This window comes from Nicotiana tabacum, chromosome 17, assembly GCF_000715075.1.
Source record: "Nicotiana tabacum cultivar K326 chromosome 17, ASM71507v2, whole genome shotgun sequence".
Classification (NCBI taxonomy): Eukaryota; Viridiplantae; Streptophyta; class Magnoliopsida; order Solanales; family Solanaceae; genus Nicotiana; species Nicotiana tabacum.
The window spans coordinates 94,364,447-94,382,082 of record NC_134096.1 but is presented as its reverse complement, the minus strand read 5'-3'; the positions used below and the strand labels follow the sequence as shown (position 1 = coordinate 94,382,082).

The window sequence follows — 17,636 nt, the reverse complement described above, 5'->3', positions numbered from 1 at the left end:
TTTGCTACTCTTTTTCATAAAGCTCACAACGCAGTACAATATAATTGTGTAAACCAATTATAACATGAGAACCAATATTGGTTAAACCAAAATAGGAGCGGGTCTAATTTTGATATTGTGCGAAGAAAATGGACCATGAACCTAACTCAACTTTGAAATTCAATTGCTTATCAGAAGGTGAGGTAATCCAAGATACCAAGATCATACAACCAGACAACAACTCGTTCCTTCGATCAATATGAGCCACTTAACATGGACGCTTTTTATAGGTCGATACTAATTAAAATTATCAACTTATTGGCTTACTCTCAACTCAATTCTTGTCTCAGTCATGTTGGCGTTGTGTTCTCTGGTTTGTCCACTTTCACTGTATCCGGTGCTTTCTCCTGCGGATATGGAACAACCCCTCAGAATATCAGCGCTAGCCCTACATATTGGACAAAAGGAGGATTTCAAGAGCCACAAATCTATGCATTCAGCATGAAAATAGTGGTCGCATTGAGGCAAAATTCTGCACTTATCACCCACCTTGAGACTATCCAAACAAATTGCACAGTCCACTGTGCTACTAATTCCCTTCTCTTTGGCTTGAAAATCAAAGCAAGGGAGCTTTTCTATATCCTCTTGGGACATGCTGGCACCTCTTTCCATCATAGTAACGTTGTCAATTCTTCTTCTAAATGCCCTCAATACTACACAGACATGAATCAGGACAAGAACTCCGACAAAAACAAGTAGCAATATCACTGATATCACCAGTGCCATGATTATAACCCGAGTAACCCGCGAGGCAATGCCCAGTTCATGGTTCTTCATTATAAGTTAAAATCCTTTACAAAAACTCATGTTCTGAGGATGAAATGAAGATTCACAGTGAGAGTTTACTTACATATTGGCTCCTTAGTTCCAAGAGAAATGGATTTGGAGCAAAAGATGCTTAGGTTTTGCAACAATTGACTGGTGGAAGATATGATTCTATTGGAATGCAGAAATATTCGTCTACTCTTTTTTTTTTTTTTTGGATTCTGCTTCATCTCATGCATTCTTTCTGTGTTATTATAATTTAGGATTAAGATATGTTCTTACATAAGAATAAGTTTTAGTCTTATTCACCTAAAAGAATTTCGGACGGTATAGGTAGCTGACGGTAACGTTGTCTGTTTTGAATTTGTAATAATTTTAAAAAAAAAAATTGTAATAGTTTAATGTTCTGTGGGGTTTGGGTTGTTTTAATCTGTGAAGTTGGTGTAACACAAACAAATGCAGGGATTTGGCTCGTAATTGCTGTAGTTACTGAAAAGTATTTATGAAGTTTCTGAAGATACAAAGTACAAGCTTTAAGTCGTCCTATCATTTCTTAAAATTAAGTGGGTGGTTCGGGTGAATGACCGAGAAGCCTATGTTACAAATTTTCTGTAATGAAGTGATGCACTTGGCCAATTCGAGTTCCGCAGGAAAGCATTCTTTTCTGCATTGTTTCCTGTTTTAACCCAATAATAGTCGTTGACAGTCACACAGTAAAAGTGCTAACCAGCCATCACGTTTGTTCTTACCCGGTTTCCAGGGCTCCCCTTTAATAGGAGATAAAGTAAGTTAACAAGTATAGCTATATACATCAGTCACATGTAAATAATCTGATGAACGTGGACAAAGAAAATCTTTTGATCCAACACAAGATGATAGAGAAGAAATAAACATAATCATTGGAAGGAAGAGGCTGATGAAATGTCACAATTCCCAAAACAATATATTTAACCAGGAAAACGAACAGATTATGACAAACAATCTCGGTTTCGCCATGATGAACAACTTTCCTTGACTTCACAGTAACGCATTTCGCTTTTCAACCATTAAAATAGTAAGACAAACAATGAACGAGCACAATTACAAGTAATACTGCAAAGCAAGCATTCATGAATGATTTTAAGCACAATACGACGTAATCTAAACCATATATTCAAGATACTATAGGAACTATAGCTCTAGATATGGTTCAACTGCCTCGCAAACACCTCAAACTTTTAATGGTATATACAGGTATAAGAAAACCAAACCAAAAAATTAGGAAGGACAAAAGTGAACTATAGCTCATCACACAAATGCTATGAACCTAAAACAATACCCTCCCTAGTGAGATTGGTTACACGCAGAACTGCTTGAGCACTCAAAGGCGAAAGCTTTGATTGACAAAAATGCTCCCAGGAAATTGTTTCTGCCTCTTCACTCACTTCTGTTGGGGTAACATTGAGTGCTTTTTCATAGATAGTTTGCAGTTCTAACAACAGCGTACGAGCAGCCTCCCTTGACTCAGGAAGCTGGTCACTGAGCTGGGATACAGCTATTTGGATCAAGTTTTCAATTCCATATGCTCTGATTCCCTCTACTCCCTGCAAAGCATGCTACTCTGTTAGTAAAGACCACATCTAGTAGTAACAAGGAAATTAGCAAAACACCTAGAAAACAAAAGGCCAGAACCAGGACAAAGAGTTTATTCCTCTTTCATATTTCAGCAACATGTTGAAAAGCCACAAATGTCTGATTAACGTTTTCAGTGGCTGCTAACAGTTCACTAAGAAGCAATCTTTATTGTTTTCATTCAACAAGAACCACCAAACAAAAACATAAGTAATAAACGACCACGAGGGGGTAACTAATGAGATTATGAGAGCAGCTACTATAGCATTATGAACAAAATGCAAAAATTCCTTGGCTTTATTTAACTATGACTATTAAGAAATATAATCAAGAGACTGACAAATTGTTACCTAGTCATTCCTTAAACGGTAAATGGTTATTAGAATACTTTTTTTTTATCAGGTAAATAGTTATTAGAATACTTCAAAGAACTTGAGCTTACTTTCTTATCTGTATATTGTCAACAAAACATAGCCAAGGGAAAGATCTTAGTCAGCAGATAAACAAACAAAATGGTTAAATAATGAATAGCAGGACTAAATTGTACGAATGAAACAACTAAAGTTCATATGCCAGAGTATATGTCACATAAAAAGAGATATTTTGGCAATTAGAACTCTCACCAGACGTGGTACACTTCGAGAAAAGCACATTGAAGCTTTTGCTCGAATTCGAGGATTTCTGTGTTTCAGATTAGGTTGCAGCTTCGGTAATAATAGTGATGGAGAAACCCATGTCGTCATAGCTATTAGAGCTTTCTCAGCTGCGTCGCATACAAATCGCTTATCTTGTGAAGATTTCAGAAGAAGTTGTACAAGCTAAGCAAGGACACAGTCACGTCATGAGCACAAGGACAAGGCCATATTCACTTAAGGAAGGAGATGGACCAGAAACTATAATGCAAATGCAATCATAAGTCACAACAAATGAGAATTAAAATTAAAGTTACCAGTGGATCCATCAAGTCAACTATGCTGTCACAGTATGCTTTGAAAATGTCAGCTGATGCCATAATAGCTGTTTTACAAACAGCACTTCTTGGATTTTTCAAAGATTTCACAATAAGAGAGATCACATTTCCCCTGCTCATTTAAGTAGCAAACATAAGTAGGAAAGCATAAAACAAAAGGAAATTATACAAAGATATCTATCTAAACCAGCTAGAACAGCATGATCAAATATCTTTCAAGTTATATCCTCAGTTACAAATGTGACTTACAACATATCAACCATTGCTTCTTTGTGAAATATGGACAGACGCCGAACATCATTAAGTGCCTCACACACTAAAACCCAGTCCTTGGAGTCTAGTCCAGTCAATAGAGTCTAGAACATGAAAAAAGGAGATGCAACGACATTGAAAAGAGACTTGTGTAATCAACATAAGGTAAACAGATATACAAATTACAAGAAGCCAATATCAAAACTATATCAGGAATCTTTACCTTCAGACTTGTGTCGACATCTTCTAAATCATTCAAATTCTCAGATTCTATGTATTCTACTTCTGAATTTCCAATCTCTGCCCCAGTATTCACCTTATTGTCTCCATTAAGATCAAGCTCAACCAGTAAGACAGGCTTTTCTCTTTCCTTCTCTTTATGATTTTTATCAACGCTCTCAAGCACTGTAACGGGAACACTCCCATTACTGGAATTTTCATTATTCTTCTCAGCTTCAGGTAGTGCAGTGAGATCTTGAGCCGCTTCCTCAGACATCTTATAGAGAATAGCTTCTGAAACACCAGCAGTGGACAGGGTTGTTAAGAGCCAAGTCAGCAATACACTTAAGCAAACATTATTCATAGCATAAAGAGGAAAAAGTAACAAAATAAACAGATATCTAAACTCCAGGGTAGAACTAACATTTCAACCCAACAACTTTCCGATCAAAATGTCATAATACACATGACCACATTCTACAAGATGGAGTTCTGGCCTCAATAGGATGATAGCCCAAGAACCAGTGACCAAAACTAAGAGTACAGACTCATAAATGAAGTTTATTTGCTATGATCCCAGAAAGATAGAAGGCATTGCTTTCAAAGTGTGGAACAACTTTATGTTGAAGAACTAAAGCACGCTTAGTCAAGGACTTAGCTGCAAACCTCCAATGAAATTTGTAATTCATACATTAGAACGAATAAGTGAAATCATTAGCATTGCTCACTCAATTTCCTTGATGGCTTGATCAAGGTTAAGAAAGCTAACATACATACGAAAACATAACACTTTGGTTTCTCAACTGTTGGGTGTTTAGCGCTTTTGGACCTCAACTATGCTTTCTCATACTGTTGTTAATTTCACTTCACTAACTTGTTCCTTTTTTTTTCCACCGTCCCTTGACTAATTGGAATGTCAAGATTCCTTTTGTTGAAGTTTTTGTTTACACTGGATAGAAGATATTTTCAAAACATCTTCAATGAGAATTGAAAATTTCATAAGAGTATAACAGTACCATCAACATTTCCCAAATAAACTAGAGCATCACATTATAAAGTAAATGATGTAGCAATAGCTGGAGAAATGGAGAGAGAACATAGTGATCTAAAAGAAAAAGGACATTGTGATCTAACGTTTCTCAATGAAGTATCCAATTTTTTATCTGATGAACTTTAACATTGAAAGTTGGACGACATTACTTCACTCCAAATTGGCAGCATTAGATGTGAAAATCACTCCGCCAGTAAATTAAGTAGAGTAGATATCGTGAATGTAGATCGTCACTATTTACTCAAATCATGCTGCAAAAATATTTTAATGAAAAGAAAAGAACAGCTAGCAAGCGTGAAACCCTAAGTTAAGTCCAAATGATATCATTAGCTTATCTTTGTCCGTCGAAGTTAGCAACACATCACCTTGAATCACTATTCAAACAATGATTAGAAACATCAAACTCCAGTATTATTTTTCAATAATCATTACTAACAAATTCCTAGTATAACATTTTAAACAGGAAATAATCGGTGCAAGGATCTTCACTACTGGATCAGAAGAATCAACTAGAACAAGCAATATGTACTAGACAAAAACATTCCAAAAGAGGAACGGAACACATTTTAGAGTAGAATCGCAAGGATCTCAGCAAGAAAAAAAATTCATAGATCGAGTAAGCAACTTCAGAGCACAATCAACAAACATATATACTATTAAATTCCTCCAGCAGAGATTCACAAAAATGCAATGCTCAGCAACATCTGTAATTCGAAATTTCGAATGTGGATTACTATTTTCCAAAGTTTCACAAACATATAAAACAGTAAATAAACAGTAAGCGAAGATTAACGATACCAGAAAAAATGTGGCAAATCGAAATGATTTGAACTCTCCTCTTCAAAAACAAAAGCAGATTTTAACCTACTAAACAAAAGAGAATTTGATGTGTATACTGAGTGAAGCGTAGAGAGTAGAAGGAGAAAGAAAGAGATATTTGTAACCGGCGAAAACAGTAGCAGTATGGGACGGCGCTATTTGACACCAGACTTGGGCCGGCAGCACGGGAAATGTACATGTGACCGCGTAGCAGAGAGAGTCCAAAGACATAAATTCGCGATTTTCGTGTTTACAAATATACCCCTATATTTTGTCATAATTACTGCCACTTACTATAATTAAAATATTAAATCCCCGCTTATGAAAGTTGAGACTTCAATTTGAACTGACCTTTCAACAGAAGGAAAGCAATTGTTTGAATTTGATGACCACATCATTTGACGAGGACTGTTTCTCCGCCAATTAAGTTGCTTATTTTCTATTTAAGAAATTACCAAAAATAATATTACTAAGAAAGACTTAATTAGACCATAATGCTCGCATATCATTAAGAAGATTCGAATTTGAAATCTGTATATGGTAAAAATATGCTATGCTAGGTAATTGCATACGAGAGTAACACGTGGAGTCGAAAACAGAGGACAGCTAAAACCGAAGACAACTATTCCATTTGTTACCGGAAAGAATGACGTTCATAAAGATGCAATAAATAGCTGTCACCCACTAGCATTTAATGAAAAATATTTTACAGTATTTAGTACACTGCCCGTTATAAAGAATTTGTCATTTATATTTACCGTTACACATTCTTCAATGGCCCTCATAATTGACATCACAAAAGGGCATGATCCTAAGACCTTGTTCCCTAGGTGCAGCTATAAATAGTGAGTTTTGTTATCATTGTAAAGAACACGAATTTTCTAGCAAACTGACGCTATAAGCTATTAAAAGCTTTATACAATTTTACCTTCTTACTTTTTGATTTCATTGTTGTTGTGCCCGGAAGCCTTGCTCCCGGAATTACTGTTTCTGCTATTTCATCTCGACCTCAAGGTTAAGTATTGCATATTTTCTCAATTCTTTTATAATTTCAGGATCGAATTAATCCACATGTCTAGAAACCACGTATAAATTCAAGTGTACCGTTTTACGGGTAAACAGTTTGGCGCCCACCGTGGGGCTTAGACAGTCGTGTAATTAAGTTGATCTTTGCCTCTTTTACTAACGTGTTTTGATTATTTCTTCCTAATAAAAAATCACAAAAAATGGCAAACAATGGTGTTAACAACACACACAATCTTGAGGACCAAGGAAACCAGCCTCAGCACGAGGATTCAATCAATAACACCCGCAATGAGAAAAGCGATGCTACGCCGATCCACGACAGGCAGTACCCGCGACATGTTCGAGAGGAAACTCCCAATGATGCTGAAGAGGACCATGTTGTTGAAGCGGCAAGGGTCCTGCAAGAGCAACAAGAGGTCATTCTAGGCCATCTCACTCGGCAGGATAAGCCGATAAGGTTATGACAGAAATAAAGCAGGCGTTGTCAGGTGCTTCCAATAATGCAAATGGACGAGGTCCAGTCCCCCGCCCGCAAATCAGACAATGCAGAGGGTCGATAACAATACCCCAAGGGGCGAGGTCGGCTCTGATGGGGCCGGAGGGAGTTGTTCCAGTCATAACAATGGGAGCGATCCCTTCAAAAGCGAGCTCCTGTAGTTTATGAGGGAAGTGAACGCCTGCATGGACCAAATCCCTGGTGCACCACCAGTGCTGAAAGAGCCGGACTCGAAGAAGTATACTCAGTTGCCGTATAAACTAAGCACAATACCAGAATTGATCCCGAAGCGGTTTAAAATGCTCGACCTGCCGAAATATGATGGGACTTCGGACCCTCAAGAGCATATTACCACCTATACAACGGCGATGAAGGGGAAAGATTTAGCTCACCATGAGATTGAATCTGTTTTCCTGAAGAAATTCGGTGAGACTCTCACGAAGGGAGCCTTGACGTTGTATTCGTTGTTACCCGAGCATTCCATAGGTTCCTTTGAGATGCTCGTGGATTCTTTTATTAAGGCCCATACCGGGGCCAGAAAGGTGCGGGCCCGAAAGGCCGACATATTCAGAATTGCACAAGGAGAGTCTAAGTTGCTGCGGGAATTCGTCACCCGGTTCCAAAAGGAGAGGATGTTGCTCCCAGCTATACATGACGAATGGGAGGCTGAGGCATTTACCAAGGGTCTGAATCCGAGAAGTTATGATGCTTCCCGAAAATTAAAGGAAAGCTTACTTGAGTTCCAAGCGACGACTTGGGCGGATGTTCACAACCGGTACGAATCTAAGATAAGTTTCGAAGATGATCAGATTGGCTTTCCGGCATCGGCAAAAGGACAGGAGAAGAATAAAGAAAAATCAAAAGACAATTTTGACACAGATAGACGGTCTTCGAGGGGTCGATTTTTTCCCTACGAACAGGTCGAAGGACGTGGCAGAGGTTTTCGGTCGGCAGACAGGTTCGTTACCGATATCAGAACCGATCGCGGTCAAAATAACAGATCGTTGCAGGACAAAGAAACATCAGGTACAAGGGATCCTTCTTACCCCAGGCTATCAAAATAAAACTTCGACGCCACTGTAGTTGAATTTGTATCAGGTATGAGGAACATTAAAGAAGCACGGTTCCCGAAGTCGATGAGGTCCGATCCCAGCTAGAGGGATCCCAATTTGTAGTGCAAGTACCACGGGACGAATGGCCGCCGGACTGGGGATTGCCGGCATCTGCGTGAAGAGGTGGCGACACTATTGAAAAATAGACGTCTCAGGGAATTCTTAAGTGTCCGAGTCAAGAATAATTATGGTAGCAACCGTGATAACGCGGAGAACTACAAAAACAGGAGAAGACCCCTCGCGCCAGACAATCAATATGATCTTCGTGGGGAACGAGATCAACGGGGTTACCTTCTTGGCAGCAAAGAAGATGAAGGTGTCAATAACCATAGCAAGAGACTCTGGGAAGTCGCTGAAGACGACATTCACTTTCACGAAGGAGGACGCAAACGGACTGTTGCTACCGCACAATGATGCATTGGTAATTTCTTTAAATGTACTAGATTTTAAAATCTAACGTGTTTTGGTGGATCCAGAATATTTGGCCAATATCATACAATGAAGGGTATTGGGGCAAGCCAAACTTACCGGAAGTATTATTCTGGCCACAAAACTCCTTGGCGGATTCAACCTCGCAAACCGTGGTTGTACGAGATGAAAGCCGTACCATTAATATATCATCAATTGCTGAAATTCCCAACTCCCGAAGGGATTAAATATATAAAAGCCGATCAACCGGCAGCAAGGGAGATGAATGCGATTTAGCAATTACAGGAACCGGTGCCTGCTCTCGAATCAAGTGAAGTTAACCAGGGGGGAAGAAGCGTGGGAATCTTATCAGGTGCCAAGATACTCCCAGGTACAGAAGAGACGGATGCAACAAAGTCCATATCGGAAGAGCTCGAGCAACTTGCATTGTTTGAAAAGTTCTTGGATAGGAAATTCCACTTGGGGACAGGACTTTACCCCGAGCTCAGGTCTGACTTTATTGAATTTCTTTAATACAATGCTGATTGTTTTGCGTGATCGCATGCGGATATGACAGGTATCCCAATGGAAGTGGCCGTACACAAGCTAAGATTGGATCCCAACATCCCTCCGGTAAGACAAAATAAATGCCATATTGCGGAGGCCAGGAATAAATTCGTCAAAGAAAAGGTAACTTGCCTACTTGATATCGGTTCAATCTGAGAGGTAAAGTATCCAGACTGGCTAGCTAATGTGGTAGTAGTTCCTAAGAAAAATAAAATTTTGCATGTGTGTAGATTATAAGGACTTGAATAAGGCGTGCCCAAAAGACTTGTTCCCAATGCCAAACATCGATCAAATGATTAGTGCAACGGCCGTGCACGAGTTAATGAGTTTCCTCAATGCTTATTTTGAGTACAACCAAATTAAGATGAACCTGGAGGATCAGAAAAAGACTTTGTTCATAACGAATTTCGGCACATATTGCTATAATGTGATGCCCTTCGGGCTAAAGAACATCGAAGCCACTTATCAACGGCTCGTAAACAAGATGTTTGAAAAACATATAAGGAAAACCATGAAAGTTTATATAGACGATATACTTGTTAAGTCTTTGAACGCAGGTGATCATCTTAAGCATTTGCAAGAAACTTTTGACATCCTAAAGAAGAATAACATGAAGCTTAACCCTGAGAAATGCGCGTTCGGGGTCAGCTCCGACAAGTTCATAAGATTTCTAGTATCACAAAGGGGGATTGAGGTAAACCCCGATAAGATCAAAGCCATCGAAGATATCTCGGACCAGCTATCAAGCGTGAAATAAGATCAAAGGCTCACATGGAGATTGACCGCTTTGAGCAGGTTTATTTCCCGGTCATTAGAGAAATGCCACCATTTCTTCGCGCTGCTAGAAAAAAAACATTTTAGAATGGACCCCAGAATGCCAACAGGCTTTGAGATATTTGAAAAGGTACTTGTCAAGCTCTCCGTTACTAGAAAAACCGAAGGAAGGTGAAACATTGTTAGTTCGTGTAACGACCCGGCCGGTCATTTTAAGAGTAATGGTCCCGATCCCATGTTTACTGCTTCCCCCATATCTTTTTCTGCCTATGTGACTTGTCGGGAGGTTTGTTCGTGGTTTCAAAGTATTTTGGGACACTTAGTCCCTAAAACGGAAGCTTAAGTATTAGGATTTTGACCGTAGTTTGAACTGTGTGAGGACGACTCCGGAATGGAGTTTCGTCGGTTCCGTTAGCTCTGTTGGGTGATTTTGGATTTAGGAGCGTGTCCGGATGGTGTTTTGGAGGCATGTAGATAAATTAGGCTTGAAATGGCGAAAGTTGAATTTTTGGGAAGTTTGATTGAAAGTAGACTTTTTGATATCGGGGCCGTATTCCGATTCCGAAAGTTTGAGTAGGTACCAAATGTTGAATATGACTTGTGTGAAAAATTTGGGGTCAGTCGGACGTGATTTGATAGGTTTCGGCATCGGTTATAGAAATTTGAAGTTTCAAGTTCATTAAGTTTGAATCGGAGGGTGATTCATGTTTTTAAGTGTTGTTTGATGTGATTCGAGGGCTCAACTAAGTTCATATGGTATTTTTGGACTGGTTAATATGTTTGGTTGAGGTCACGGGGGCCTCAGGTGTGTTTCGGATGCTTAATAGATTGATTTTTGGACTTAGGCTAGTTGTTGAAGATTTTTTGGTTCTGGTGTAATCGCACCTGTGCAAGTCTGACCTGCAGGTGCGGGCAATATGGAGCAGAAGAAGAGTTGGGAGGTTTGGTCAGGGGCCGCAGGTGCGTGAAAAATACCGCATCTGCGATGTCCGCAGATGCGCTAGAGGAATCGCAGGTGCGAAATCACACAAGCGGTCCCAGTCACCTTAAGCCATTTCCGCACCTGCGATTGAATTTCCGCAGGTGCAACTAGAGGTCCGCATGTGCGAAATCCCTGGGCAGAAAAAGCCAAGTTCAAGGGTTTTATCCCATTTTCAATTTTGGGTCTTTGAGAGCTCGGATTGAGGCGATAATTCAAGGATTTTTCAGAGAGAACTTTGGGGTAATGATTCTTAACTCGTTTATGGTTATATTCGACTAATCTATAGTTGTTTTCATCATTTAATTAAGGAATTTGGTTGAGAAATTTGGGAAAAAAAGGTTGGAAGTTCTTCAACTAAGTTTTGAGTTTTGATTCGGATTTGGATAATTTTGGTACGAGTGAACTCGTGGTTGATTGGGTATTCGTATTTTGTGACTTTTACCTGATTCCGAGACGTGGGCCCGGGTCGACTTTTTAGGACGAATTTCAGATTTTTTGTTAGAGTCTTGATTTCATTAATTAGATTAGTCTATTATAGTTGTATTTATGATATGTAATTATTTTTTGCTAGATTTGGGCCATTCGGAGTCGGATAATCGAGGAAAGGGCATTCTTACTGATTGATTGATCTTGGTTTGAGGTAAGTGGCTTGCCTAACCTTGTATGAGGGAAATTCCCTTAGGATTTGGTACTATTGTGATATGTGAGCACCGTGTACGCGAGGTGACGAGTACGTACACCGGCTATTTGTTGTAAAACCTGATTTTACTGAGTATCAACCTGTTTTCCTTTAATTTGGGTTATACCATTTTTCGGAGTAGTAATTTGTTTTTCATTCTTAATTGTGTTATACTAACTTATGTAGTTATCCTGTTTAGTCTAATATCGCATGTCTACATGCTTTAACTGCTTATTTGAACTCTGTGAAGCATGCTGTCACGCCCCAAAACCAAAGAGCGCGACCGGCGCTCAACCGAGTGAACCCGGCCGAGCAAGCCTATTAGATTTCCTTCTACCCAAACTCATTCATGAATAAAGAGAATATATATGTTTTCGTTAATCAACCAATAAAGTGATCATGTTGCAATACCAATTTCTTACCATCAGTTAATTTATTTTAAAGTTTCAATTCCAAACACATTTTTCATAATCTGAAGTGAAAATAGTAATTCAAGCACAACACACGAGTTTGACTTCTCCAACACTATTATACAACCCACACTATATCCACGGAGCCTCTATAGATAAAGATAAGTGCAATGATAATGTCGGCAATAAGGTTCCGGCTATACCTCAAACATAATACACAAAGAATAAAAGATACATGACCCCGGGATGAAGTGGAGCTCACCAAGTCAGCTGGGAAGAAGGTGTGCTGCTATCACTGATCAATATCTCCTGTTGTGGAACCACTTGTATCCATTTAAAAGATGCAGCGCCCCCGGCAAAAGGGACGTTAGTACCGTCGAATAGTACTAGTATGAAAACTAAACACTAATTTAAGAATTCAGAAATACAAGATGAATTTGATGAACCAGTGCAGCAATAGAATAATATAGATAACCGTTTTAACCATAGCAAGCTTATTAAAAGCTATAAATAACATTTATAGGATTTAAGATGAGATCCTCTGTAATCATCTTCATACAAAGCGGCCCCACCGCATCACCCGATGTATGCAGGTGGAAGTGTATGTACAATACCACAACTCTAATCAAGCGGCCTTGCCGCCTCACACCAATGTATGCGGGTGGATGTATAACCACAGTACCAAAAACCTACACAAAGAGGCTATGCCGCCTCACCCAAATGTATGTGGGTGGTGGTGCCACACCAATACCAAAACTATACACAAATCGGTCGTACCGCCTCACCCCAATATAAGCGGGTGGAGGTGCATTCCCACAATACCATAATCCCTACACAAAACGGTCATGCCGCCTCACCCCAATATATATATGCGGGTAGAGGTGTATCACAATTACAATCTCTATACCATAATTCCCACACAAAGTGGTCATTCCGCCTCACCCTAATGTATGCGGGTGGAGGTATATCACAATCACAATCTCTACACAACTTGGCATAATAACTTTCACATAAATCATGACTAGAAATTTTAACATGTGGATACATAATCTATAGTTTGGGACACATCCTCAATTTATAATGCAATATGATAAGAGCATTTGAAACATGAATTGAACATATATCTTCATTATAAAACTTATCGGAATACTCCATTTATAATCAACATCTCGGAACTTACAAGGATATTGGGAATTCCAATTCTTAAAGAAGAGTTTAGCCAACATACCTCACTTGAGCTTCCTTACACTCTAAATATTCCGGAATTCTTAGCAACTTCAATCTATTTTAGAAATATAACAAATTGAACCAAAATTAGGAAGATGATCATGGTTCTATCTCATTTGAGTATTTTATCAAACACAAGGTGTGCATAAGGTTTCAAGGCCCTTTTATGGAGAATTCCATCATCCCACAATCTAATATTTATCATGCCTAGTTCAACAATCTTCCTACACCCCTTGATATCATATGCATGTAAATAAACAACTCTCATGTCCAGAAATTATCTTCCTAATTATCCAATTTTATACAAAATTCGAAAGTGAGGGTTAGGGTGTAGAATCTTACCTCTAGGATGAAGACCTAGTGAGTTTCCCTTAACTTGGGCAAGAATTGAAGAACAATTATTGAAGAACACCTTCTCACTCTAGGGCACTCTCTCTCACTCTAAAATATAAGATTATAGTTCAAAAATGTCCCAAAGAGTATATTTAATGAAATAAGGTCGGGTTTTAAAAACCCAAAAAGTAGCTCCGGAACAGTTCTGCGGTCGCATATGAGATCGCATATCGGTCGCATAATTGCTGACAAAAATGATCAAAAATCTGTCTGTGTATGCGGTCACTATGCGGTCCGCATAACTGTTATGCGGTCGCATAATGCACCGCATAATAGTTATGTGATCGCATAGTAGACCGCATAGCTGCTTCCAGAATGGCCCTCTCCTACTCACTTTTGCGGCCATTATGCGGCCCACAGAGTGATTATGCAGTCGCATAATGGACCGCATAAACGCGCTTTTTCGCCAAAAATTTTCCTTTACTTTCCGGTGCATTGTTCAACCCAAAAAGTCTGAGCACCATGAAACATTATTTTCTTTGCAAATTTTACCGGGCTTTACACTTAAGTACTTCAAAAATTTTCGGGGTGTTACACATGCCTAGTTGATTTCCTATTTTTCCTTATTCTTTATCAGTATTAACTGTGAAAATCTTGATGTTAATTGTTATATTTATCGGTTTGAGCTGTGTGTTTACTTTTGAGACTACGAGGCGGTTCCTCGGGAGTTCTCCCTATACATTTACTTTTGAGACTACGAGGAGGTTCCTCGGGAGTTTTCCCTGCATATTTACTTTAGAGACTACGAGGCAGTACTTCGGGAGTTCTCCCTGTATATTTACTTTTGAGACTACGAGACGGTACCTCGGGAGTTCTCCCTGCATATTTATTTTGGGAGCACGAGACGGCATCTCGGGAGATCCCCTGCTGTTTACCCCTGTGTGTTGTACTGTTGCTTTGTTGTGTTTCCTTTTGCTAAATTCTAGTCTCTTATTATACTGTATATTCTCCTGCCTTATTTATTATTTACCAGTGGGCCTGACCTGACCTCGTCACTACTCGACCGAGGTTAGGCTTGGCACTTACTGGGTACCGTTGTGGTGTACTCATGCTACTCTTCTGCACATGTTTTATGTGCAGATCCAGGTACTTCTTATCAGCCCCGCTATTAGCTGAGAGTGCTTGTTGCTGTACGGAGTCTTCAAGGTACATCTGCCGCGTCCGCAGACCTCGGAGTCCCCTTCCATTCTCTCCTGTGTCATTTAACTTCCGTACTTCTTTTATTAGACTCTGGTGTATAGAGATACTAGTTTCCTTCTGTAGCTTGTGACTTATGATGTTTCGAATTTTGGGAATACTGTGTATTACTAGAGTGTTGGTTATTTTAAATGCCGAGCGGCATTGTTACCAGTTATTTAGTTATCTGTTGCAGTTAGTTGTTAAGTTTTGTCTCCATTTTTGTTATTTCCGCTTTTGTTAGGCTTACCTAGTCGTAGAGACTAGGTGCCGTTACGACGTCTTACGGAGTGAGAATTGGGTCGTGACAGTTTGTGAGAACGAAGGTACGCAATCTCCCATTTATTATGTTAGTAGAATTTTAACAGGAGCAGAAACTCACTACCTGCATTTCGAGAAGCTCTCCTTAACTCTCGTAGTCGCCGCTCGGAAGCTGAGGCCTTACTACCAAAGTCACCTGATAGCTGTAGTGACCACCTTTCCCCTACGTAATATCCTTCACAAACCCAAACTCTCGGGCAGATTGGCCAAATGGGCCGTCGAAATGAGTGAATTCGACATAGAGTATAAACCTAGGACTGCGATTAAGTCATAAGTTTTGGCCAATTTAGTGGCCGATTTCAGTCCAGGGATTGCTACCTCTAGCAACCAAAGAAGCAGTGATGGTGTCAGAATTGACATCGAGGGTTTCGACCTTATTTACGGACAAAGCTTCCAACGTAAAGGGGTCCGGATTTTCCATAGTATTAACCACGCCTTCGGGAGAAACCTTAAGGAAGGCCATAAGAAAGGTCCCTTTAACTAACAACGAAGCGGAGTATGAAGCTTTGATTGCAGGACTCGAACTGGCTCAGGGACTAGATTCTGAGGTCATAGAAATCAAATGCGACTCCCAGTTGGTAGTAAATCATGTCTATGGGATCTTCGAAACCAAAGAGGAGCGCATGCAAAAATACGTAGTGAAGGTCCAGGCTTTGCTAGCTCGATTCCGGGAGTGGTCAATCACTCATATCCCGAGGGAAGAAAATGTAGAAGCATATGCATTAGCTAACCTCGGCTCATCAACGAAAATAAAGAGATCGGACTCCGGGACGGTAGTACAGCTCATGCACTCGGTTTTGGACGCATATAACTACTATGAGGTAAATACGACTAATTTGGTATGGGACTGGAGGAATGAGATCATCGATTATTTTGAGCATGGAAAGTTGCCCGAAGACTCCAAGGCGTCCCGGGCACTGCGCGCCAAAGCAGCACGATATAGCTTCAAAGGAAGTCAACTGTACAGGAAATCTTTTCAGGGCCTGATGCTTGGGGGCGTCTGAAGCTAATTATGTAGCATTTAATGGAAAATATTCTACAACATTTAGTACACTGTCCGTTACAAAGAATTTGTCATTTATGCTTACCGTTACAGATTTTTCAATGACCCTCATAATTGACATTAAAGAAGGGCATGATCCTAGGACCTTATTCCCTAGGTGCAGTTATAAATAGTGAACTCTGTTATCATTGTCAAGGAAACGAATTTTCTGGCAAACTAACGCTATAGTCTATTAAAAGCTTTATATAATTTTACCTTCTTACTTTTTGATTTCATTGTTATTGTGCCTAGAAGCCTTGCTCCCGAAATTATTGTTTCTGCTATTTCATTTCGATCTCAAGGCTAAGTATTGCATATTTTCTCAATTCTTTTATTATTTCAGGATCGAATTAATTCAATTATCTAGAAATCACCTATAAATTCAAATGTATAGTTTTAGAGTTAAACAAAATCGACCATTTGAATTGTGATAAAACTAATTACTCAATAGATCTTGTTTACACTAGCAAAATGATTACATTATAAATATGACTGCCGTTAAAAAAGGCAAGGTATCAAAAATTGGTCGGAACTCAAAATTATATAGTATTTTTTGGGTTTGTGGACTTCAACGGCATAATCTTGATTGTTGAGATCCACAAATGATAATTTTATACTTTTTCTTTTTGTCTGATGTTATATATATACACATTGTTAATGATAAATATATACTTGTTTCTGATCATAATGATAATGATATACTAGCAAAATGATTTTATATACGACTACGCGTTAAAAGAAAGCACGGAATCAAAATTTGGCCGCAATGCCAAAATTATCTTATTTCTGCTCTTGATAGTTGAGATCCACGAATGAATAATATAAGGTGTATATTTTTTCTTCTTTTAGTGATGTTGAATGAGATTGAGTAAATTTCTATTGTTTGTTTTAAAAAGCCCGTTATTTGCAAACTAATACATTAACAATATCATCATTGGTTTAATATAATGATTCGACCAATTTGATGTTGTCGACTTGATGATCTCCTTGTGTTGGACTTCATAAGTTGGCAATTTTATAATTTGATATTAGATTATAATTGCTCTAGTTAATCGGCAACTCTTATCGTAAATACTTTCTACGTAAACAAACAAAAAATAGGATAAAGTTACAAATTAGTAGAACTTCAGCTATGATTTCATAGCTTAATAATAGTAACTAGTATATGTACCCGCGTGATGCACGGATCGATTCAAAAAAAAAAAGAGCGAAGAGAAATAATAAAAACATATGTATTTAACGGTCGAATTCAAAAGAATTAAAACAAAAAATAAAGATGAATTTTATTGGGGCCAAT

The 17,636-nt window shown here is 39.0% G+C and overlaps 1 protein-coding gene across 1 annotated transcript; it reads right to left on the bottom strand.

The window, feature by feature from the left end:
* Nucleotides 1–1,891: 1,891 nt before the first annotated feature.
* LOC107766855 (uncharacterized) lies at nt 1,892–5,927 on the bottom strand. The gene is made up of 6 exons (XM_016585739.2): nt 5,706–5,927; nt 3,861–4,150; nt 3,635–3,741; nt 3,365–3,497; nt 3,039–3,233; nt 1,892–2,387 (listed from the first exon to the last, which is right to left on the bottom strand). The coding sequence occupies exons 2-6, from the start codon at nt 4,131–4,133 to the stop codon at nt 2,103–2,105; spliced, it is 993 nt and encodes a 330-aa protein (XP_016441225.1). The 5' UTR covers nt 4,134–4,150; nt 5,706–5,927; the 3' UTR covers nt 1,892–2,102.
* Between the last annotated feature and the right edge of the window lie 11,709 nt (nt 5,928–17,636).

What these genes read in the sequence shown, in the direction of transcription:
- LOC107766855 (XM_016585739.2), bottom strand. Translation starts at nt 4,133, where the DNA reads ATGTCTGAGGAAGCGGCTCAAGATCTCACTGCACTACCTGAAGCTGAG. An exon ending in GAAGCAATGGTTGATATGTT is followed by an intron (nt 3,498 to 3,634) that starts GTAAGTCACATT and finishes TTAAATGAGCAG; the next exon opens with GGGAAATGTGATCTCTCTTA. An exon ending in CTCGAAGTGTACCACGTCTG is followed by an intron (nt 2,388 to 3,038) that starts GTGAGAGTTCTA and finishes CATGCTTTGCAG; the next exon opens with GGAGTAGAGGGAATCAGAGC.